The sequence below is a fragment of the Zootoca vivipara genome, chromosome 1, assembly GCF_965207765.1.
Source record: "Zootoca vivipara chromosome 1, rZooViv2.hap1.1, whole genome shotgun sequence".
Classification (NCBI taxonomy): domain Eukaryota; kingdom Metazoa; phylum Chordata; class Lepidosauria; order Squamata; family Lacertidae; genus Zootoca; species Zootoca vivipara.
This window is the reverse complement of record NC_142582.1, coordinates 91,462,382-91,488,129: the sequence shown is the minus strand read 5'-3', so window position 1 is coordinate 91,488,129 and position 25,748 is coordinate 91,462,382. Positions and strand designations below refer to the sequence as shown.

Sequence of the window (25,748 nt, the reverse complement as noted above, 5' to 3'; positions counted from 1 at the left end):
TCATCTAGAACAGTCTTTAGATAATCAAGGATATCATGATCAAAACTTGCACATTTTAAAAAAAGAAAAACCTGAATATTTGGTGACTTGGAGATGAACCATGATAAAAGAACACTAAACAAATCTGTTTCCTGTTAAAATTCTGATTTGTGAAACAGCCCCAGGGTTACCACCAACCTTATTGGACAGGGCTCCTAATCCAGTAAAATTTTCAAGCATAAGTAAGGCATGTAGAGGAGAGATATGCAACCAGCTGGGCTTTCAGATAGAAGCAGAAAGGAAGAGAGTATTAGTGGGGCTGGAAGTGAACCAAGACCTCAGTGGGTGAGCAGCAATGAGTTAGTATTCCTCAACTGGTACACCAAGGTACTTGGTCCAGCATCAAGATAGATTTGAAAGCCTTGCCATGGACCATAGGAATTTGATCTCTCTCTCTCCCCCTTGCTTTCTGTCCAGATGGGTACGTGTCTAGAGTGTTTGCACCTTGTGATGAGCCAATGGGACACATTGAGGATTCTGTTACCATGCCACCCTTCCCTTTGTCCAACATCCTGAGCCTACGGAGCTGGTCTTGGACTTGATATTGAGCACCCCCAGGCTATCGATACTGGGGGACATTGATATTCACACTATAAGGCCATTAATTCTGGGCCAGATCAGAACATTATGGCTACTATTACAACTACAGGGATGTCTCAACATGTCATCGGTCGAACACAAGGACATGCATTCGGACCTTGTTTTCTCATCGGGGCAGGAAATGGGTGATCTAAGAGGGTACAAGTGGGAGCTTAGACACACCTCTTTGTTCTGGCCTTTGACATCTGGCATGCGTGTTTCCAGGGCTCACTCTTTTGCTGTGGGTTTAACCCAGGCATCCCCAAACATCCAGATGTTTTGGACTAAAATTCCCATAATCCCTGACCACTGGTCCTGTTAGCTAGGGATGATGGGAGTTGTAGGCCAAAACATCTGGAGGGCTGCAGTTTGGGGGTGCCTGGTTTAACCTGTTTTGACGGTTTTTAATTCTGGATTTTAGATTGCTGGGACCTCCCAGTAAAGGGTGGGTAACAAATAAAATGAAACAACCACCACATGAGCTCCTGTTTGTCCTTTGGCAAGCTGGGTTCACTTGGCAGCATTCTCCCACTGGAATTGGCTTCACTAAGGAAATCCCAGTGCAGCCAAGAGGGCCTGCTGCCAGGGCAGATCAGTTTTAAAAACTCCACTATTGCTCATCTGTTACCACCAGGCAGGTGATAAACCAAAGAGGGTGGGGTGAGAAGTCAGACATCTGCGGGTGACTATCTAAGCATGGCAGCGCTCATATCCATATCAAAATAGATACTACTATTCAGTCATTCACCTCTAATGCAATTTAGATGCTCTTTGATTAATCCATTGGGTGTGACTAATTCGGACAATTCTTGCCTGGATATGTGTGTGTGTGTGCTACTAATTCTGCAGTGACATGAATAACTGGTGTGCCAAGTCTAGTATCACAAAAGAGGATGCATCGTACAGCTCTGGTTTCCATTGTTGCTTCATTAAGAACACGAAAGCACCACTCATATACAGTATGTTTGAAGGTATCCTATATTCCTGGATTCCTAAGCATTCGTGAATCACCACTGCAATTAAGTGTATCTAAAAAGAAATCAGCATGTTGCCCTTTTAGTTCTTCTGGACTTGGACCACGGAAACTGTGGGTTCCTCCTAGCTCTTGGTTAGTCTGAATAAAATATACAAAGTAATTCTAAATGTTGAAATCATGAGGGCATGTGTTTCTTTAAAATTTGTGAAGGTACAAAGAGTCTCCTTTTTATGATGCCACTAGGAGTCACCGGCGGGAAGATCATTTGGAGAGATCTCACTTCTTCTGATTCAGAGAAAGAAACCGGTTTTAAATAAATTATTATGAGCATGCATACAATCAGTAGTTGTTGTTTTCGACTGAACAGCATGGAAATTGGGGTAGGGTTTTTTATGTTAGTGCAAATATTGAATGAAAGGCGTATCCCAGGGAGTCTAGAATTAATATATTTTATTCACATTGACAGCCAGAATTGTTCCTCTGCTGTATTTTCCTACAGGAAAAAATCAATTTTTCATAAATGCACTGCTGCATACAATTAATTAGCAATACGAGTGGTTGCAATACTAGTCAAAGTGTGAACTTTGTAAGCTGTTGGCAATTTATTTATTTATATTTATTTTTAAGGCAACTGTTCTTAGGAAGTATGTGTGCATGTATAACTGATATACAGTGGTGCCTCGCTAGACGAATTTAATTCGTTCCATGGGTCAATTCGTATAACGAAAAATTCGTCTAGCAAATCCCATAGGAATGCATTGAATTTTTTTATTTCTTATTTTTTGGCCCAAAGGAACGCATTAATTGAATTTCAATGCATTCCTATGGGAAACCGCGATTCGCTAGATGATTTTTTCGCAAAACGAATTCGTCTTGCGAGGCAACCTCCGCTAGAAAAATCTAGCGAGGCACCACTGTAAAGACATAGCTTTCACAGCCTTATGAAATAAACTTTCCATTGCCCTTTTGTTTTATTTAAATAATGTTAGAAAGTTTGTGCTATATCATACAGTATTTACAAACATCCTGATAAAAATAATTTCCAACTAAATCTTTTAACTTGCTTCCTTAGAACATCTAAACTGCACTGAGTGTGCTTTGTTGATTTTCTTTTCCCATTAAAATATTTTAGCTCAGGCATCCCTAAACTGCGGCCCTCCAGATGTTTTGGCCTACAACTCCCATGATCCCTAGCTAACAAGATCAGTGGTCGGGGAAGATGGGAATTGTGGTCCAAAACATCTGGAGGGCCGAAGTTTGGGGATGCCTGTTTTAGCTGGAATACTTTTGGCAATCAGGGAAAACACCGAGATATTTATACAACTCATCAAATTCACCCAGTGTATGCTTTAGTTTTAGTTATTCAATTATATCAAGCAAACGTACTCAATCAGATCCAAGTTGATATGCTGTATCGGAATATCTGCTGGCAAGACATTCTAGAAAACCCATCTCAATCTTTCATGAAGGATACCATGGTCAAAAGCCGCTAAAAGATCCAGCAGAACCAGGAAGCAGCTTTCACCCACCCTTTGGAATGCCCTCCCAACTAATGTCAAACAGTTGAACAACTACACCAGTGTTTCCCAACCTTGTGCCTCCAGATGTTTTGGGACTACAACTCCCATCATCCCTAGCTAGCAAGACCAGTGGTCAGGAATTGTAGTCCAAAAACAGCTGGAGGCACAAGGTTGGGAAACACTGAACTACACAACTTTCAGAAGATATCTGAAGGCAGCCCTGTATCGGGAATTTTAAATGTTTGATGTGTTGCTGCCATTGTATTATGTTGGAAGCCACTCAGAGTGGCTAGGGCAACCCAGTCTGATAGGCAGGATATAAGTAATAAAATTAATAATAATAATAATAATAATAATAATAATAATAATAATAATAATTCCAGCCCTATTACTTCAGGCCACTCTAATGTTGCAAGAAGTTTAGGAACAAACTTGATTTACGGGGCTTTTTCCCATTAGAATGTCTGTAGTGGTCACACCAATTACATGAGCTAGAGAGAATAGTGACCTGGTTGCATGGATACTCCTTTCTCATGTAGAAACCATCACAGATCAGCTTCACACACAATCACAACCACAGCTTTCTGCACATCCTGAATAAGACTCCCATGGGAAACAGGATAACACCAGGTGTGTTTCTTTATCTATGGTACATCTATACATGAAAGAAACCCTATTCTTCCCACAGTGCAGGCAAGCCAAGGGTGTTGGGGAAGGATTTGAGTGCTCCATTTTCTTTGAAGATCAGGGCCAAAAAAGATATAACATTCATTATGTCATTTGCCATTTATTGAACGATTTTTCTTATCAAAGAAGATAGTGTGTCCCCCTCCTAATCATGACAGGGCTCCTGGGGTGGTTAGGGTGTGTGTGTTTGTGTGTGTGTGTGAGAGAGAGAGAGGGGGGGGGAGAGAGAGAGAGAGAGAGAGACAGCCTTTGTTTAGTGATCTGGATCAGCGGGTAGAGGGGCATTCCTGCAATTTGCTTGGAGAAAAAGTCCCCATTAACTCCAATGGGATTTTTTAAAACCCCATGTAAATTAAAGTTTCTGGGGTGGGGAGGGAGGGGTGTGATCCAGATTGGGACCATAGTAAGAGGCAAAGGACTAAAGCACCCTCTCCTTGCTAAGGTGCCAATCCTGATAATGGACCCACACTTACAACTTCTGCAAATAGAATCCTGCACTCAGGGACATATCACATCACTAACAGCCCATGTCATTTGGCCCTCAGATCATATATTCTGCTTTGTATGCAACAACAGCAAATGTTCCTTTAAAGAGGCAGGGCTCCCACTGCCAAGTTTGGCTTAGCTTCAAGGAGTGTGGCTGCCACACCCAGAAAGCGTTGAGAATTGGTCCTAAGTTACCACTGCAAGGCTAGCATGTGGGTTGTTGTTTTTTTGAACTATGTCACACACTTGAAATTTCCCCTCAAGTCAAAGCTCATGTCACATATAGCTTATGACAACAATCATCATTACTCAATTTATTAAGCAAAGAAGTAACCCCAGGTTCTGACACTGGGTGTCTGACGCTACAATATTCCCGATTTTGGCATTTGCTGGTATCTTTTAACCTCTCTTTCTCCCATCTCTTTCAAATGTCAGGGATGGGGAGCCTGCGACTATCCTGATGTTGCGGGACTAAGACTCACATCGCCCTTTGCATTAGTCCTGCTGGCTGTGGCTGGTGGATGTCAATCTACATCTCGAGGTCCACAGCCTCCATATACCTGATTTAAGTGCTTGAAGGACAAGTAAAGATAAGAAGCAAGGCATCACCATTTTCAGATTTCTTACAGTGAAAGTCCTAAGGATGTTAGCTCAGAAGTGAGGCCTGCTGAGTTTAATATGACTTGCTCTCTCTAATAAATGTGCACAGGATAGTAACCTTCATCTGTTTGGGGGTTGAACTCCATTGACCTGCCAATCCTCCTCCTCTGCAAAGCAAAAGGTTTGATGATCTACTAGGAGGAGGAAGCCATACATTGCTGGTAAAAGGAGGCAAGGGATCCTAAGAAGAGTCACATGGCTGGGCACATTTCCGGCCACATTTTTTCCATTCTATGGCTATGGAGAGAGCCTGAAGAATGAAGTCTCTGCTATTCTGGATGTTATAGTCAGTCAGTTTCAGGAGTCTGTCAAAGTCTTTCTCAGTGTATGTAAAGTTCATCAGCTGGTATGGTGAGCAATAGCCAGATAGAGGGACTGTGCCTTCTGCCATCTCGGTTTGCCTACGTTCCACATCTGAAAATAAAACAAACAAACAAACAAATATGCCCCCGGTTAAATCATGTAGGAGATCTGGGAACATGTTCAGACCTCATTCAATCATTTGCTCATCCCTCCACTTGCAGATCAGAAGGTCAGTGATTCAAATCCCCGCAACAGGGTGAGCTCCCATTGCTCGGTCCCAGCTCCTGCCAACCTAGCAGTTCGAAAGCATGTCAAAGTGCAGGTAGATAAATAGGTGCCGCTACAGCAGGAAGGTAAACAGTGTTTCCGTGTGCTGCTCTGGTTCACCAGAAGCAGCTTTGTCATGGTGGCCACATGACCTGGAAGCTGTACGCCAGCTCCCTCGGCCAATAATGCGAGATGAGCGCCGCAACCCCGGAGTCGGTCACGTCCATAGCTGCCAAGTATCCCGTTTTTCGCGGGAAACCCCCTTATTTCCAAGCCATTCCCAGTGCTGCCACGGATTTTTTATATCCCTTAAAACTCCCGGATTTCAAAGTAAGCAGCTCCAAGTCCCTCCCCCTGCTGGCCAGGGACTGGGGAAACCTTGCCTCCTTGCAGAGAAAAGCCTCAAAGCGAGCGGGAGCTTTGCTTTGAGGCTTTTCTTCGCTTGGCTTGCTTCTCCCGGGAAGTTCAAAGGAACAGCTTCTCCCGGGAAGTTCAAAGGAAATGGTGTTTCCATGCGCTGCTCTGGTCATAGCTGCCAAGTACCCCATTTTTCGCAGGAAACCCCCATTATTTCTAAGCCTTTCCCTGTGCTGCCACAAATTTTTTATATCCCTTAAAACCCCCGGATTTCAAAGTAAGCGGCTCCAAGTCCCTCCCCCTGCTGGCCAGGGACTGGGGAAACCTTGCCTCCTTGCAGAGAAAAGCCTCAGGCTTTTCTTCCCTCCACTTCTCCCAGCATATCAAAGGAACAGCTGTTGTTGTGCCTCCCTCCTGTAGCAGATAGCAGAAGATCGGAGATAACACAGACTCAGTCCCTGCAGCTGAGATTAGCCTGGTTGTTGGGGGAAGGAGCGGAATGCAGATTCAGAGTCTTCATTGCTACCCCTCTGGTTTGTGTGTATCTGTGTGTGGGGGTGTATCGCTCTGAGGTGAGGTGGGTGTGTTTTTTGGAGGCTCATTGGCTTTTGTGCACTTTAAAAAAGTTTGCTTTCCTTGTTTTGTTCCCTGCTTAATTAATTTGTGTGTATCTGTGGGGGGCTGTTTGTAGAACAATAGGATTAAGGTCTTTTTCTCAACTCTGTTCATGTTATAACATTTTTGCTGTGAAGAAGAGGCATGTGATCTCTGCTGAGTCAGATTCAGTTTTGAGAACTGCAAAAGTAAACCAAGCATCTGTGATAATATTTTGTAGACAGAGAAACTCCCCAATAATCTTACAAAAACCTCTGGAAGAGCATGACATTGTGAATGGATTAATGCAATTTATTTACCAATTTTTTTAAAACATATACAGCCTTATTCTACATAATTAAAAAACTAATCTTTATTTCATGATGGAATAACCTTTGGATGGTAATATATTTTCCTCAAAAAGCATTTTATTTCAAAAAAATCGATTTAAATCAAAAAAATCTGATTTTTTATTTTTTTGATCTATTGTTTGAAAAGCACCAAGTCCTCTCTCTAGGAAATTAGAGTTCTCTCGATGCATTCTCCTGTATGCAAATTAGGCCAGACACACACTTCATAGCTGGAGATCAGAATTTTACATTTCTTAGGAATGGTGGTTATTTGCATCCAGAGTGTCTGCCTGTAGTTGACGCGTCTTAACAGGCAGAAATTCAACATGTAAAGATTTCCTCTTCACTACATGTTCACACTAGGGAAATGTCTTATCTGTGCTGAATGCTCACCTGTTGTGCAGCTTTTAAAGGTACAGCACCCAAGCCAGAGTCCCACATCTTTTTTCACAAGATAGTGACTGCTGAGGATTCCTTATCCCTTTCCCTTCTCCCCTTTTAATTGTATGTCTCAAAATTATATTATATATAGATGGTTTATATGATTTTATTGTTATATATGTGCCAATAAAGGTGTTGAATTGAACTGACCAATCATGTCAATTCTTACACACACACACACACACACACACACACAAATTCCTGTCTACGCCCATGCTGGAAGGCCAGTAAATGCAGAGTCTAACATACCAAATTGTTTCTGGTACCTGAACACTTTAATAGCAACAAGTTATTTTAAAAAAAAATCTATCCTACCTCTCACTCCAAAGATGCTCAAGCTGGCTAACGAACAGTAATATACACAGAATATTACAGAGGTGTGTACAATGTGTCTCTCATATTTTCCCCCTCTAACATTTTAACAAATCAGTTTTGGTTATTGAGACATTGGGAAGAAAAGGGGGGAAGAGGAGGGTGGGATGGGGAGGTGGATGGGGCTGGTGTCCATTCTGAAGGTGGGGAAAGATGATGGTGTGTAGCCTGGTGTAACTTAATTTATAGCCTGGGGGGGGGTTACCACGCCCCGCGGTGTGGACTCTCCCTGAGAATCATAGACTGTCCCCAGGACAGGTGAGGGTGCTGATCCCTTATTTTCAAATCCGAAACTTGGCAGCTATGGTCACGTCTGGACCTAATGGTCAGGGGTCCCTTTACCTTTACCTTTACATTTAAAGGTAAAGGGGCCCCTGACCATCAGGTCCAGTCGTGTCCGACTCTGGGGTTGCGGTGCTCATCTCGCTCTATAGGCCGAGGGAGCCGGCGTTTGTCTGCAGACAGCTTCCGGGTCATGTGGCCAGCATGACAAAGCTGCTTCTGGCAAACCAGAGCAGCGCACGGAAACGCTGTTTACCTTCCCGCCGGAGCGGTCCCTATTTATCTACTTGTACTTTGATGTGCCCTAGACTCTGTGATTTAACCCACAGCGCCACCTGGGTCCCACCTTTACCTTTACCTTTACCCCTACTGTTACCTTTGTTTTGTTTTGAGACAAAATATTGCACATTGAAAGTGAAATGTACCTGGTTCTTTAAATTTCTGGAATGTATCGTTCACAAGCGGGAAATGAAGCACAATGGGGGATTTGTTATTCTCCTTGTCCACAAATAGGTAACATTCTCTTGGATTTTTCTTGTCTTCCTCACTCAATGAAATCCTGGGGAAAGGAATCCCCTGCTCCAAGCAGTATTCACTGGTTTGTTCTACAGACTATAGCACAAGAAATTAGGGTAACTTTAAAGGCTGTCCTTTAAATCAGCAGGCATTAAATTATGTAGCCATAATTAGGGCTGGGGGAGAATTTCAATTCACTCCACCATTTGGAGCTAAGCTCTCCAGCCCGCATTCCAATGGATCATGCTCAGATCATAATGTAGACATCTGGATTCAACCACATGTCTATGAACCTTTCTGAGTATGGGGCAACCATCCTTTTTCTGTACAATATCCAAATTAGGCTTCAAGCAGCTAGAAAATGTTTTTTAAAAGAAAAAGGAAACAAAGAGCCAGAAAGCTCTCAGACCACATCATAAGTGTGGGGGTTAATAACATTTTAAAAGAGTGCAGATTTTGCCTTTTAAAAAAACCTCATGCAGACATTCAATGGAGACACAAAGTGGATTCAGCCCATTTTGACCACCCCTTGCCACAATTCTAAGGGTATGTTTGAATGATGATGCTGATAAACAACATTTAAAATAAAATACAGTACCCTACAAGTGCCTACTCACAGAGAAAGAAAGAGTGTGGGAGCTGAGTAACAATAAAGAAAAAAATACCTGGCTACTTTTTTTTTAATATTCCATCTAGAGCAGGCACCCCCCAACTTGGTCCTCCAGCTGTTTTGGGACTACAGTTCCCATCATCCCTGACCACTGGCCCTGTTAGCTAGGGATGGTAGGAGTTGTAGTCCCAAAACATCTGGAGGGCCGAGTTTGGGAATGCCTGATCTAGAGGGTTGTTTGAGACTGATTTCTGCTCTACATTCTACAGAGAATTCTTTTTGAAGCACCTGATATAAGAACTATTTTCCGCTGAAAATCCACAATTGTAGCTTTGCTCACTTAAGTTAAAAAGCAGATACACTTTTGTTCAGTTTTATGTTGTTAACTATGCAGGTGCACACATGGTTCAGTTGCTCAGTTCTTTCTGAAGGCATTTCTCCTTATTTGATTGAAACTCAAGTGCCTTAGCTTGGAATGACTGGAATGAACAGTACTTTTAATAACTGTGTAGAACGGAAAATTTTGGCAACCACAAGAGAAGTAGTACCCATTGAAATTACATCTTCTGTGACATGTCTTGCCCTCCTTTGTTTCTAGGTGCTTGATTCAATGGTATTTTGTCTGATGCAACACACATATTATTTAGTGTATGATAGGCTTTGATTATGTTTGTTGCAGTCAGATGATGGTGATGATGGATATAAAACGGTACCTTCTCCTATCTATCTATCTATTGATTGATTGATTGAATTTATATACACCCCTATACCCGGGGATCTCCAGGCGTTTCACAGAATCAAAACCTTCAAGATCTTATGTAATCAACACCTCACTCCCCCAAAGTGCCTATTACAACATAATGTGTGTTGACAGCTGCAAATCAAAGCATCAGCAAAATACGAAACTGCATATTTTTTTCCCCACAATGGCAAGGATTTGGGGTGGGGATTTGTATTGCGACCCTGGCACGGAGGGTAGGAGAGAGTTCCTCTTTCCTCCACTGTGAGCAAACTGTTTGCAGAAGAATACCTTAACACTGACCTGGAAAGGGTTGTCCAGAGAGTAATCAAATGATAAGATGACATCTACTTTCCGCTCCTTTCTCAAGAGCGGGGGACAGCTAGTATTGATGAAATATGCAGCATCAACCAGGCAGATACCTTCTTCTGATGGTGTCAGTTGATTAGGAAACTGGTCCAGTCGGCTGTCTGAAATGCAAATTATACAATAAAAAATCAATATAGTAATCTAATCTGATTTTTTTTATCATCCATTTTCTTTCACAAAATGTTTCAGATGTGGGACCCAAACCAATGGCTTCAAGTTACAAGAAAGGAGATTCCGACTAAACATCAGGAATAACTTTCTAACCGTAAGAGCTGTTCGACTGTAGAAAGGACCCCCTCAGAAGGTGGTAGACTCTTCTTCATTGGAGGTTTCTAAGCAAAGGTTTGATCATACCTGCCAAGTTCCTGCCGGAAAAATAAGGGATCGGCAGACCGGAAGTAGCGCTGCTGCTATTTTGGAACTGGGCGGAGCATGCTCAGAAGCGACTTTCGATGCTGCTCTGCCCTGTTCCAAAATGGCCGCCACACCGGAAGTCGCACTGCGGCCATTTTGGAACTAGGCAGGGCAGCATCGAAAGTCGCTTCTGAGCATGCTCCGCCCAGTTCCAAAATGGCCGTCACGCCAGAAATCGCTTCTGCACATGTCCAGAGACTCCAGACATGTGCAGAAGGAGCCTCCCCTGGCCGATAAGTAAACCGGGGAAAAACAAAAAAATCCGTTTTTCCAGCTGGGAACGGCTGGAAAAACAGGGGTTTCCCGGGAAATACGGGAGACTTGGCAGCTATGGGTTTGATGGCCATCTGTCATGGGACTGGACTAGAGGACCCTTAGGGTCCCTTACAACTCTACAGTTCCATGATTCTATAGTTCTATTTGAAGCCAGTCCTCTGCCTAAGCCTATCAAGGAGTCAGTCTATGGCTCCAAACACCATTCAGAATTCAGGGTTCTGCCACACATTAGATGGCAGCACACTTGTGTTTATCAGAACGTACATTCAAGCTGGTGTTCCAGCCAATCCCTGATAAAGTTTGCTGTCTGACACATATGTTGGTGAACACACTTTTATCATGTTCACATTTTACATATTTAGGTATATATTCGAAACATTGCATGTGTCCATTTAAAAATGGACACTGCTTTTTGTAGATTTCAGCTCGGCATTCAATACCATTCTACCGCGACGTCTGATAACTAAATTGGGAAATCTGGGGCTCCCACTATCTCTATGAGGGTGGATACTGGACTTTCTTTCAGATCGCTCCCAGAGGGTCCGGTTGGGCCCTTATATGTCTAACATGCTTAGGACTAACACAGGAACACCACAAGGATGTGTGCTTAGTCCGCTCCTTTATACTCTTTATACCTATGATTGTGTCGCTGCCCACCCTAGAAATAGGGTTGTCAAATTTGCAGATGACACAACCGTGATCAGGCTCATCTCTGATAAGGAGGGTGAAACGGACTATAGAGATGAGGTGGAGTGGCTGACAGAGTGGTGCAGAGTTAATAACTTGCTCATAAATACAAAGAAAACAAAGGAGCTTGTGGTGGACTTTAGGAGACAGAAGAACGAGCTCCAGCCACTTTTGATTGACGGAATTTGTGTGGAGAGGGTAACAACGTTTAGATTTCTAGGCATTGAGTTACATGAGGATCTGTCCTGGAGTGTTAATACAAGGGGGCTTGTGAAGAAGGCACATCAGAGACTGTGTTTTTTGAGAATTTTAAGGAAAAACCATCTTCCACAAAAGCTGCTGCTTGCCTTCTATCACTGTACCATACAGAGCGTGCTCACGTACAGTTTATGTGTGTGGTATGGAAGCTGTACTTCTCAGGACAGAGCAGGGCTGCGTAGAATTATTAAAACAGCAGAGAGCATTATTGGCTGCTCACTCTCCACCTTAAAACAAATTTATACCACCAGGTGCCATGGAAAAGCACTAGACATATCAAGAGATCCAACACACCCTGGTCACCATTTGTTTCAGCTCCTGCCATCGGGACGGAGATATAGAACTATGCAGGCAAGAACGAGCCATCTCAGGAACAGTTTCTTCTCTAGAGCGATTTTGGCCTTAAATGGAAAGCCTGGACTTTGAAGTCATCTTATTTTACTTGTTATTTGTATTATATTTACTGTTTTTAATTAGGTTTTGTAATTTTGGATTATGCGGATTATGTGTTCTTGAAACAGCACTCCAGGTCTAAGGAAAGCAAGATAACTTGACAAGAGAGAGAGAGTGATAAATGAGCTCTGTTCAACACTTGCATATGTTTACAAGTAAAATCAAAGTCACTATGTTCACAATAAGCCCACATTTTCACCTATTGTCCAGTATCCCAGGCCCAGTCATGGGAAGATATAAATTTGTAGGTTCTAGAGAAGAATTTACTAGCTAGAGTACCAGAAATGTCTTTTCAGATGAAGGGTGGGATAGCAATTTTATTAACTTAATAAATAAATTATCAGCACTAAAAAGCCCTACGATATGATTAAATTTTTGGTGGGGTTGTTTCCCTTTATTTTTTGTAACTAGAACTGTAATCCTAATCCTTTAGTTTGGAGAAAGCCCCACTGAATTCAATAGATCATACATACTTCTAAGTAGACATTGTTACCTTTCCATGTAGAGAACTGACTCTCCTGATAATAATCTTTATGCATATGGAAACCATTGAGGAAGTTATGGATGTGATGGTGCAATGGACGATCAGTTAAAATATTTCTTATAATCTGAAAGAGCTTCCCATCAGGACACATCCAGGAGGTCCCCAAGTAAGTAGAGCTTTCTGGTGGAATATGATTTCTCTCTGCATAAGGGAAAGGAAGAGAAGGGGAGTTGGAGGGGAGCAGTCCGTGTTGCTACTTTATGCCACTACAGCAAATGAGTGTCTATGAAAAGGCTTGTTCATAAATCATATAATTGTCTTCCTCTGCACAATTTAAAGTAGATGTATGGCATTGTTTATGAATAATGACACACTGTCAAATACATATGCCTGGAACAGATACAGGTAACCCCATTTAGATACCAGGAAAGTGGGACATTCCCTTAACGTTCCTTCAACAGGGATTTTTAATCTACATTCGCTAACACCTAGATATCACTCACTTTTAGTGAAAGCAACAAATAATATTGTGGCACCTTGAAAACTAGCCAATTTGTTATGGTGTAAGTCAGGGGTCCCCAAACTACGGTCCGCGGGTCAGATGCGGCCCAATTGGCCTCCCAATCCGGCCCGCGACGATCCCCGCCGGCCGCTGCTGCCGCCCGCTCTTACGGCGTGCAGCGCAGCGGCGCACTTCCAGATCGGAAAAAAGCGCGAAAATCGTTTGTGCGCATACGTATGGGCCTCTCCCGACCCAGAAGAGGTCATTTCCGGTGCACATCCAGGTCGGGGAGAGGCCTATATGCATGCGCACAAACGATTTTTGGCGATTTTTCCAACCTGGAAGCGCGCCACCGCGCCAGTAAGTGTGTATGCGCATGCGCACGGGAGTGCACTCCCCCGCCTGCGGCCCGCTGCGCGCGCACTCCCCTGCCCACCGGCCCAAAGCTGGGTAAGTATGGTGACCCCTGGTGTAAGTTTTCATGGACCATTTCATAACTTTCCACAGGTGGCCTTCCACACCACCCCAGCATGTGTGTTCATGCAAGTGTGTGCACACGCCCAAATACTTGCTTTCTTATCTCTTCGCTACAGTGCTTTGTGTTAGTGTAGAGAATAGCACTGGGCTGTCTTAAATCTCTTCCAGTTTCTGAACTGCATGCTGGCCATCACTGTGTTCATGTGAATGGAGGCAAACCATCTAGGCTACTTCTGCAGGGGTTATTTACGAGAATATGTGTGCTGTTGTGTACACAATATTTTAAGCTAGCAACAAAATTCCTACCAATGTTTCTTATTTTGCTTCTGATAAGTTTCTGCCAAGATGCATCTGTACTGCTCAGCTTATTCCAGACATCAAGCAGATTCACAGCAAGAATATTGCTCCACAACGCTGTAAAGCCAAGCATATTTAGGGAAATATCAGTTCCTCTTTACATAATTCATCCTTCCTCATTCAGCTGTTCATCATTATTCAAGACTTCAATAATAATTTATTACTCCTACTGCCTTATTTAGGTCTTTTTAAAGATTAGGGCTTCCAGGGCAGTCTCGAGCAGGTCGGCCGCCCTGGCGCTGAGGGGCGGGGATCGCTCTGGTGCCCCCGCCCTCGCAGAGCTCAGCATGGCTTCCGCACAGCGCCCTGCCTACCGGCCCGGCGCCCTAGCACCCCGCACCACCGGGACTCTACCTAGAGCCGGCCCTGAGGGCTACTAGATAATGCTACTAGATAATGGTTGTACTATTTGCTCATAAACACACATTTGTTTATTCATACTGTATGTATTGCAACAGAAAAGCACTTTATATTTAAATATTAAATATAAATATTATATTTATATTTATAGTGAGGTGGCCTCCTGAGGCAGCTGATGTTGGGTCTGATAAAATTGCAGCATCAGGCTCATAATTGTCTTGGGCTAGCCTACACTTCAAAATAATTTCCCAGAAATTCTGGTAGTTAACCTACAAATCTGGTTGATGATCTTATTAATTGCAAATCCAGTACACAACAGCTTTCAAGAGAGTAACATGCCACTTTACAGAAAATTAATACATTTACCTTCTAAATAACAGATCCGGGACTCTAGGTTTTTCTTCATTAGCCGTCCCATGAAGAATTCACTTCCAAAATCTTCTGAATGGATGAATGCACCATATTTCGGAAAACCAACTTCATAGGGGGAGAATTCACACCATTCTGTGGACAGACAATCAACAAGCATACTTGCTATCTTATTGCTGATGGAAGCATGGTAACATAATAATTCTGCATCTAAAATCACCTATGAGAATATACAGTGGTGCCTCGACTTACGAATTTAATCCGTTCCGAAGGCACCTTCGTAGGTCAAAAAATTCGTAAGTCGTAAAGCGCCATTGGAAACGCAATTTCCCAAAGCAATGCATTGGAAACGGAAAAATTCGTAAGTCAAAGCAACCCCATCTAAAAATTTGTAAGTCAAAAAAACCCTATATAAAACCGCTGCGGTTTCCATTCGGATGTCGAGAAATTCGTAAGCGTGCGGCCATTTGCCCCATTCGTAAGATGAAAAATTCGATTGTCGAGTCGTTCGTAAGTCGAGGTACAACTGTACTAATTTGTGTATGCGTTGTGTTTATCATTCTACCTTTCGTCCAAGGAGCATGGAGGGGAAAATGCATTGTGTAATATTGATAAATGATTTGTGGGATGCAATTATTTCCATATCTCATTCATTTTCACAAGAAACGGCAAGTGAGGTCACTGTTACTTTCATATTTTGATGGGAAAGTGAAGCTGAAAGAGGAGAGTTACTTCACCAAAGCCATCAAACAAGCACATGGCTCAATGGTCCAAGACCATCATTCAGCCATGAAACGGAGGTCCAGCTCCGAGGGCCTTCTGGTGGTTCCCTTACTGTGAGAATTAAGATTACAGTGAACCAGGCAGGGGGCTTTCTCGGTAGTGGCACCCACCCTGTGGAACACCCTCCATCAGATGTCAAGGAAATAAACAGCTATCTGACTTTTAGAAGACATCTGAAGGCAGCCATGTTTAGGGAAGTTTTTAAAGCACTATTTTTAATATGTGCAGTAAGCCGCCCAGAGTGGCTGGGCAGCTTACAGCATATACGAAATTAATTATCATCATCATCATCTAAATGAGTCATTTATACCTATGTAAAGAAACTGCACTAACAACCCGATTTATTTGCTGTGCTTACAACAATTAATGAAACAAATTACTGTGCAGTTTTGCACACATACTTACTCACACTTAGGATGCTTCCAGGCTGGTTTTTTGTAGCATCTACATGATGGTGTTGGCATCAAAATGCCAGCAAATATTCCCCACCCCCTGCAATTTAATCTGGATTTTCCCTTCCTGAGGAAGAGATGGCCATTTTAAAAACAACAACAACCTTTTGCCATTAAGCTATTTGCAATATCTCAGGGACCCATCAGCAATATTAGGTAAAGGTGAAGGGACCCCTGACCGTTAGGTGCAGTCACGGACTAAGCCGCTTCTGGCGAACCAGAGCAGCGCACGGAAATGCCGTTTACCTTCCCGCTAGAGCAATACCTATTTATCTATTTGCACTTTGACATGCTTTCAAACTTCTAGGTTGGCAGGAACAGGGACCGAGCAACGGGAGCTCACCCCATCACGGGGATGACCTTCTGATCGGCAAGCCCTAGGCTCAGTGGTTTAGACCACAGCGCCACCCGCATCCCTTAGCAATATTAAGCCACTGTCTATAAGCTACTTTAGTTTCCTTCAGCAGGCCCAAAATCTGGCACATACAGTGGTACATCTACTTACGAATAACCCTACTTACGAATATTTCTACTTACGAATGGAGCTCCGTCCGCCATCTTGGATGCGGTTCAGATAGGATTTTTTCTACTTACAAATTTTTAGATAGGGTTGCTTCTACTTACGAATTTTTTCTCCCAATGCATTCCTATGGGATTCGACTTACAATTTTTTTCGACTTACAAATGTGTGTTCGGAACGCATTAAATTCGTAAGTAGAGGTACCACTGTACATGCTAATCTCTTTTTCAGTTACTGTCATATAGACCTGTATAAATAATATGCAAGGTAAATTACCTACAGATCAAATAACCCCTAAGGATGTTCTGAAATTTCCCTTCTGGCACACTATTGCACATAGTAAAGCTTACACAGGAAAATAGGCTAAGAAAAATGACTGACATTTGCACCTGCCATTTCTCTACTGCAATTACAATTTTATAAGAATTACCTTTGAAATCAAAAGTAGAAATATGGTTTTCTTTCACATTAAGGGCTAAATAGAGGGGTAGGGGATTCTGCCCTTGATTCACAGCCTGTTGCTGATCAGATAGCTTAAAATCATTCACCTAATAAGGAGGAAAAACAGAAAGCAAGCAAAGGACTTGGAGCTCAGAAGAGGGTGTCATGTACTGCAACAAATCAGATATGGTTTTGCAAAACAAATCTCTGAAAATTGTGTGAATATACTTTTGCACTTTTGTTACCCTTAAAGGTAAAGGTAAAGGACCCCTGGCAGTTAAGTCCAGTCACGGACGACTTTGGGGTTGCGGCACTCATCTTGCTTTACTGACTGAGGGAGCCGGCGTACAGTTTCTGGGTCTTGTGGCCAGCATGACTAAGCCACTTCTGGTGAAACCAGAGCAGCACACAGAAACGCCGCTTACCTTCCCGCCAGAGCAGTACCTATTTATCTACTTGCACTTTGACGTGCTTTTGAACTGCTAGGTTGGCAGGAGCTGGGACAGAGCAACAGGAGCTCACCCCGTCGCGGGGATTCAAACCGCCGACCTTCCAATTGGCAAGTCCAATCGGCAAGTTTACACCACAGAGCCACCTGCGTACCTTTTGTTACCCTTACAATATCACTAGTTTAATGTAATCAGTTATGAACTGTATGAATGAGATGAATGGATGAATATATGGAATAAAGGGGGTCCTGCAAAATTTCCAAAGAATGAAACTAGGCTGCTGATGGCTCTTTCAAGAAACCAGGACTTCAACAGATTAAAGGAGGTCAATGTGCTTTCCTCTTTCAGTTCTGGATTGTATTCAATATAAATCATATTGGTTGATAGGTGTTACTGATATGGCCGATTTTACAACGAATTTAAAATGTTATAATGCTAGTTCTATCAAAATGGATTTTTCTTTAGACTATTATACAGTATTGCGCTTTGTTTTTAGGCTGCTCATTGTACTGATATGTATTTTTTGTTGTTATCCAGACCCAACAACAACAGAAAACAACATATACATGTAAGATCACTCATATTTTTCTTCACTATCTACACAACTGAAAGCCTGAATTGAATGATTAATTGAATTGAATGTCAGCAGGGGCGAATGAAGGCGTCTTGACACCCGGGGCGGGGCGTCGCTATGTAGGGCGCATGTGCGGTGTCGCTTTGGGAGATAATTGGCTCTCTATTAATCATTTCTGTATTTGGACACTGATCATTAGGAGAGGCCTAAAGCTGTTTGCTTACCCCATCATGCAAGATATTCTCCAGAGCTACGGCCCACAGGTCATTAAAAGAAGTAGAGATGCCCTCTTTGGCCCTCTGGCTCAGCTCCTCTTGATAATAAATCAGGTGCTCCAGAGAAAATGTGCTCATCTTATTCTTTCCCATATGCTTCTTGGCTTCAAGGATTGGCCTCTCCAGATCCTTTTGGGACCAATTAGAATCTTCATACAAATTTGACATGGCCCTAAAGAAACAGTTGTAATAAAATAATTAGGATAAATACATGGGCAATAAAACACACACGTAAAGAAACCACCTTGGTTTTCTTAAAGACTGGTTTAAATGGTACACAGAAGCCGAGGAAATGGAAGGACAGGTGAGATGAGCCGTGCTTCAGTTTTCCACACTTGCACACTGATGTCTGAAGCGGCACATCTCAAGCGCAACACCATAAGTCCCAGGACTTGCTGGTACAGCTTGCCTCAGGGAAAGCGGATTGTATACAAATAATGTCCAGATACTATGCACTTCTTAATACCTTTCCTTGGTTTCAGCTACAAAATTCCACATTCCCCTCCCCCAGTTCCATGCCGACAGTCTCACCAAGTTGAGCCTGAGGTACCACTGATATATGTTATGCAGTCCAGAATGCCAAGCTTCTTAAGTCCTGAGAGCTGCCCATAAAGAGACGTCATTGCTCTGCATCCACCTCCTGTGGCCATGACTGCAACTACTGGCACCTGTTTAAAATACACAGACATATATGCATTTATATTAATATTAATATCTGCCCTGTACATTAGCACACAATTAACAATGTCCTCTGGGTGGTTCACAGGTTTAAAATATGAGTACTAGCATTTTCGAAGGGCATAATATCAGCTACCGGATAACTATTCTCTATAAGGATAATGCCAATGATGCAAGTAGTCGTTCTGCCACAGAGCGGCACACCATTCAGCAGTTGTGCAGTTAATAATAATAATAATTTATTATTTATACCCTGCCCATCTGGCTGGGTTTCCCCAGCCACTCTGGGCGGCTTCCAACAGAAAATAAAAACATGATAAAACATCAAACATAAAAAACTTCCCTGAACAGGACTGCCTTTAGATGTCTTCTAAAAGTAAGACAGTTGTTTATTTCCTTGACATCTGATTGGAGGGCGTTCCACAGGGCAGGTGCCACCACCACGAAGGCCCTCTGCCTGGCATGCGCCAACTATGCCAGAGATCAGTTGCTTTGCTAACACTGTTGCCTCCCAAAAAAATTAATTTTATTCATTTAATAAATGCGCCGCTTACCGGTAATTGTGAAACCTCTAAATGGTTTATGTAAACTAAATAAAGTCCATTTAAAATATCAATAAAATACAACACTGAAAACAAGGTGAGCTAAGAACAATTCCAAGTATGAAGTTCAACTTCCCACAACCTGGGCATTACACGAGTAGAAAATGAAAGGCGTCCTTTTTTTAAAGGGATGTGTCCCTTTAAATTGTTGTCTTCCTTTTAAAATATGCATTCTTTTCCTTCAGTTCCAGATCCAGCATACCTCATGATCCAACAAATCCTCTTCTAGCTGGAGGACACTTTTCAAACCAGCTGCAACCACTTTCTTCCTTTTATGTAGAAAAGTCTTTTCCTCTCTGCACAGGTCAAACCTCAAATGCACATCAAGTTGTTCTGAGCTGAAACAAAATTAAGGACATAGATAGGGGAAGCAAACAGTAGTATATCATCCACTAACTACAGGATCAACATTCCACATTTAGAGATAGCCTGTTCCTCTAAATCAGGGGTGGGGAATCTGAGGTGCTCCATATGTTGTGGGGTTCTCATCATCCCTGGCCATTGACCTTACTGGGTGTGACTGACGGGAATTGGTATCCAATACCATCTGAAGGAGCTACAGGTTTCCTCATCCTTGCTCTAAATCATGGGTAGGCAAACTAAGACCCGGGGGCTGGATCTGGCCCAATCGCCTTCTAAATCCGTCCCGCGGACAGTCCGGGATTCAGTGTGTTTTTACATGAGTAGAATGTGTCCTTTTTTTAACATGCATCTCTGGGTTATTTGTGGGGCCTGCCTGGTGTTTTTACATGAGTAGAATGTGTCCTTTTATTTAAAATGCATCTCTGAGTTATTTGTGGGGCCTGCCTGGTGTTTTTACATGAGTAGAATGTTTCCTTTTTTATTTAACATGTATCTCTGGATTATTTGTGGGGCCTGCCTGGTGTTTTTACATGAGTAGAATGTGTGCTTTTATTTAAAATGCATCTCTGGGTTATTTGTGGGACATAGGAATTTGTTCTTCTTCTTTTTTTCAAAATATAGTCCAGCCCCCCACAAGGTCTGAGGGACAGTGGACCGGCCCCCTGCTGAAAAAGTTTGCTGACCCCTGCTCTAAATAATGTGCCTGAGCCAGCCTTCCCCAGTCTCCACATGATTGGATTACAACTCTCGTTAGTGAAGCCAGCATGGAAAATAGTCTGGGATGATGGAAGTTTGCAGTCGACTCACATCTTGCGCGCGTTTAAACTTGCCTAATTTCAGCTTTACGCAGTCAGCTGAAATCGCACAAATTAAATGCACAGAAGGCAGAGAGCTTAAAGGTTCTTTTGGCGCAGGGTTTCGCAGGACAAAAATAGATTTAAAGGTCTCTGCTTTGGGCTTCGGGAAGCTCTTGCAAGAGCCTCATAGAGCCTTCAAAGTTCTCTGCCTTGCTTGGGGCATAAGACCTGTTTGGCATGCTGGCTCCAGAAGGTAAGGATTGGGGTTTTCCAAGTATACGTGATTCCGGTTCTGTGCATCTTCAGTAACCCCCATGCAAGATGCAAGTCAACTGCGAGGGCACCAGACTGTCAAAGTCGAACCTTAAAAGGCAGTCAAATCCAAACCAAACTGAATTTCTCCCCCATCCCAAATACTTAAGGTGAATATAAAATGACTGCAGCTAACACAACAGAGAGAATTACTGTCATTTCTTTGGACCCAGCTACATTTGTCAAGAAAAAAGCATTTTATATGCGTTATAACACTGTGACACCAGATGGCGCTGTGGTGTTCCGCCTTTTGCCAATGTGATTTCCCACATTGAGGTTTACAACGTGTTTTCCTGAAACGCTTTTTTGATGTGTCTAAATCCAGCCCTAAACTCCTGACAGCAACTTTTTAAATTTCCCGTCTACACATGCACTCGCACATACACAAAAGAATACGGGACCTTGCACTTGGGCACACAATTCATGGCTTGAATCAAGAATCCTTTCTTTAAAAAAAGAAAATCACACATGTGTTAATTAGCTGACCAAAGCCAGAATGTGGGTTGTCCCCAATATTGCCATGTTAATTGGACACTATAGCTATCTTGCTTTCAAGCAATCTAAATTCTCTCTTCTTTTCTTCTCTTATTTCAGACCCTTATGTTCCATCCCATGTGTATATTTGCTTGCCAGTTAAAGAATACATGACACATGGATTGTACCTCACCAAACTTTATGTCATAATAAAACTATTAGTCTTTAAGGTGCCAGAAGACTTGCTGGTTTTTCTTACAACAGACTATCAACATGCCTATCCTTCTGGAGAAGAAGAAGAAGAAGAAGAAGAAGAAGAAGAAGAAGAAGAAGAAGAAGAAGAAGAAGAAGAAGAAGAAGAAGAAGAAGAAGAAGAAGAAGAAGAAGAAGAAGAAGAAGAAGAAGAGGAGGAGGAGGAGGAGGAGGAGGAGGAGGAGGAGGAGGAGGAGGAGGAGGAGGAGGAGGGGGGGGGGAGGAGTTTGGATTTGATATCCTGCTTTATCACTACCCGAAGGAGTCTCAAAGCGGCTAACATTCTCCTTTCCCTTCCTCCCCCACAACAAACACTCTGTGAGGTGGGTGGGGCTGAGAGACTTCAAAGAAGTGTGACTAGCCCAAGGTCACCAAGCAGCTGCATGTGGAGGAGCAGAGACGCGAACCTGGTTCCCCAGATTACGAGTCTACCACTCTTAACCACTACACCACACTGGCTCTCTCTTGACATCGAACTCCTCTAGCTAACCCAAACAGTTGCAAAGAGGAAAATACAGAAAAACAAGAAATAGACTGGGTTGCCCTAAAAGTCTGCTCGAGATTTTTGGGGGTAGGGGTGTCAGAAAATTAATACATTACCAAGTCTGTGTACGCAATTTAACTTCCAAATTAGTATCCTGAAATGAAGAATTTAAATCAAACAATATTTTGAGTTGCATGCATAATCCACAGAACTCAGCTTTCTTAGATTCTATTCACATAATAATCACTTGCAGGAATATGCCACAAAAAAAATTGGGGGGGGGGAATCCGGGCAGCTTTTCTATGTGTTTCTGCTCGCTGGCACCAAGTGGAGCATATCCTATGAAACTCCAATTCTGAAAAATAGTGCATTTTCTGTGACTGGATCTTTGCATCATAAAGTATAGGCACATTTATAAAAATGAAAGGCCTGAGAACTACAGAACATTTTTTATTTCTCATGATATTCCTTGGTTTAAAAATAGACACACAAGCTTATCCTAAGTATGCATAACAATAGAGGTTGTGCAAGTTGTGAGTTACATCCAGGCCTGTGATCAGCGGCAATTGGGCGGGCGATTGGCAGCTTATACCAGCGATGGTACAGAGAGGCGGCACATTTTGTGATGCATGCGGGTGATTTTTGGCATCCCCCCTCCCCCCAAAAAAGCACAACAACTTTGTGCCATCTCCCCCCATTTTCTTAAATCTGAGTCCCCCAACAACATAGGGGGCATCTTATACACGGAAAGTATGGTATGTTTCAGCTATCACATCCAATTATGTGGAAGCACTCAGAGAGCCTTTCCCGATAGCTTGATATTGCTTGCATCATTCAAGTCCACTTTTCCAAAATCAGCCATTGAATAAAAAGCTGGGACAGTGAATTGCCTTAAGTTTAGGAACCTGCCCAAAGAGTGAAGTGCTTACCTCTGATGCAGTAAGAATTACTTTCACCTCCTGCCCCACAGAAAGTGATTTCAGAGGCATAGTCAAGGATGCAGATGAATTCTGTTTGTCTTGCTCCCCATTACTTGAGCAATGCTAGATGGGGGTGGGGAGAGTTATGTTGTTAAATAATCAGAAAATACTATGTTTAAATATTATTTTTGATTTTTCAAAAAAATAATGTTAGCAACTGTAGAATGGAGCTAACACTTTTATGTCACTGCTTTTGGTTTGGGGGAGCAGTCGGGGGACAGTCTGGGAGTAAAAGCACACTCCTAAAAATATCTACTCGGAAGCAAGTCCCATTTAAATTTACTCTGAAGTCGGTGTCATTGGATTGCAGATGAGGTGTTTCAGGCCAGGGTTCCTGGAAGCCAGGACCTTCTGCACCACCAGAATAGCATGTCTGCCAAAGACGTCATGGTCTGAATTATGTCTACACAGAGGTGCCAACAAAACAGCATTTCAAAACACACCAGCTAATTCAACATCTAGTCAGATGAAGTTTCAGATCCAGGGCCTGCTTTTCAGTCTAAATAACTGAGAAGAGAGAAGATCCCATCAGACCAAGCTTCTGCTCAACACTGTTCCCCACACTCTGCCTCTCAATCTGATCCTTTGCTAACCTGGACTACACCAGAGTCAGCCAACATGGTGCCCTCCTGATTATACCACCTTCTGAAGATGCCCCATTCTTCCATTCAGAGTTCCTTCCTTTCTGCCAATATTATTCCCCTTTCTTGCCTATTCAGATCGTGTGCATGTAGCACACTAAAATAAAAAAGGGATTACTTTCACTTGCATTCCAGAACAGCAGCTGCACTGGTCTGCAGCACACAAAAAAAGAAAAGATATTACTCTACTATAGTTTCAAATCCACAAAACTGTGGTTTGATCCAATCACAGTTAGAGATAATGAAACCGAATCAAACTGTGTTTTCAGATTCTGGTTTTGTACCCATAGTTTAGACAACCACTGTTTCCCATATGAGGACACAATATAGGAAACTATAGTTTGTTCAAAACTGCAAATGAAAACTTTTAACTTCCTCCCCTCAAGCTCTAAGGAGGAAGGAAGTGGATTGGTGCATGGGAATCTGAGGCTCACTGTGGCACATTATTGTAATAGAAACAGAAAACCATGATTTCCTGGGTCAGTATTTTATAATACTCTGAGAGGGGGCACATTATTCTATCCCTAATGTATTGTTAGGTGAGATGCATTATTTCCAATGAAAGTAGGGTCACCTGCAGGTGGGTGTTTAATTGTGGTTCCCAATGCATTGGATAGTGGAAATAAAAGCATTCTACCGATCCAGATTCCAAAACAGTTTTCCATGTATCTTCATATGATCCCTTCATTCTCAGTTCAAGGTCACCTTCTTCTACAAAGAGAAGCCCAAACAGATTAGAATATCAACATGAGTGTAAAAAACCTGTATTACCCCCATCATTCTGCCCGGACACTGAGGTCCAGTACCGAGGGCCTTCTGGCGATTCCCTCACTGCGAGAAGCCAAGTTGCAGGGAACCAGGCAGAGGGCCTTCTCGGTAGTGGCGCCCGCCCTGTGGAACGCCCTCCCATCAGAAAAACAGCTACCAGATTTTTAGAAGACATCTGAAGGCAGCCCTGTTTAGGGAGGCTTTTAATGTTTAATAGATTATTTTAATGTTTAATGTTTAATAGATTATTTTCTGCTTCATTGACTATGCAAAAGCCTTTGACTGTGTCGACCACAGCAAACTATGGCAAGTTCTTAAAGAAATGGGAGTGCCTGATCACCTCATCTGTCTCCTGAGAAATCTCTATGTGGGACAAGAAGCTACAGTTAGAACTGGATATGGAACAACTGATTGGTTCAGAATTGGGAAAGGAGTACGACAAGGTTGTATATTGTCTCCCTGCTTATTTAACTTATATGCAGAATTCATCATGCGAAAGGCTGGACTAGATGAATCCCAAGCCGGAATTAAGATTGTCGGAAGAAATATCAACAACCTCAGATATGCAGATGACACAACCTTGATGGCAGAAAGTGAAGAGGAATTAAAGAACCTTTTAATGAGGGTGAAAGAGGAGAGCGCAAAATGTGCTCACTGGAAAGACAGATCGTGAAGCTGAGGCTCCAATACTTTGGCCACCTCATGAGAAGAGAAGACTCCCTGGAAAAGACCCTGATGTTGGGAAAGATTGGGGGCACTAGGAGAAGGGGACGACAGAGGACGAGATGGTTGGACAGTGTTCTCGAAGCTACCAACATGAGTTTGACCAAACTGCGGGAGGCATTGCAAGACAGGAGTGCCTGGCGTGCTATGGTCCATGGGGTCACGAAGAGTCGGACACTTTAGACTAAACGACTAAACAACAACAACAGATAATTTTATTTCATTTTTCTGTTGGAAGCCGCCCAGAGTGGCTGGGGAAACCCAGCCAGATGGGCGGGGTATAATAAAAAATTATTATTATATTATATTATTATTATTATTATTATTATTATTATTATTATTATTATTATTATTATTATTATATTGCCTACAAACTTCCCTTTATAGCTTATGGTA

The 25,748-nt window shown here is 42.6% G+C and overlaps 1 protein-coding gene across 1 annotated transcript; it reads right to left on the bottom strand.

Moving 5' to 3' along the window:
* Positions 1-3,260: 3,260 nt before the first annotated feature.
* Positions 3,261-24,623, bottom strand: LOC118087251 (cytosolic phospholipase A2 delta-like). The gene is made up of 13 exons (XM_088670318.1): positions 24,436-24,623; positions 23,170-23,283; positions 22,357-22,394; positions 19,761-19,896; positions 18,810-18,946; positions 18,228-18,450; positions 16,970-17,087; positions 14,782-14,919; positions 14,005-14,112; positions 12,729-12,920; positions 10,082-10,248; positions 8,339-8,525; positions 3,261-5,361 (listed from the first exon to the last, which is right to left on the bottom strand). Exons 1-13 carry the CDS (start codon positions 24,547-24,549, stop codon positions 5,129-5,131), a joined length of 1,905 nt encoding a protein of 634 aa, XP_088526444.1. The 5' UTR covers positions 24,550-24,623; the 3' UTR covers positions 3,261-5,128.
* Positions 24,624-25,748: the final 1,125 nt, after the last annotated feature.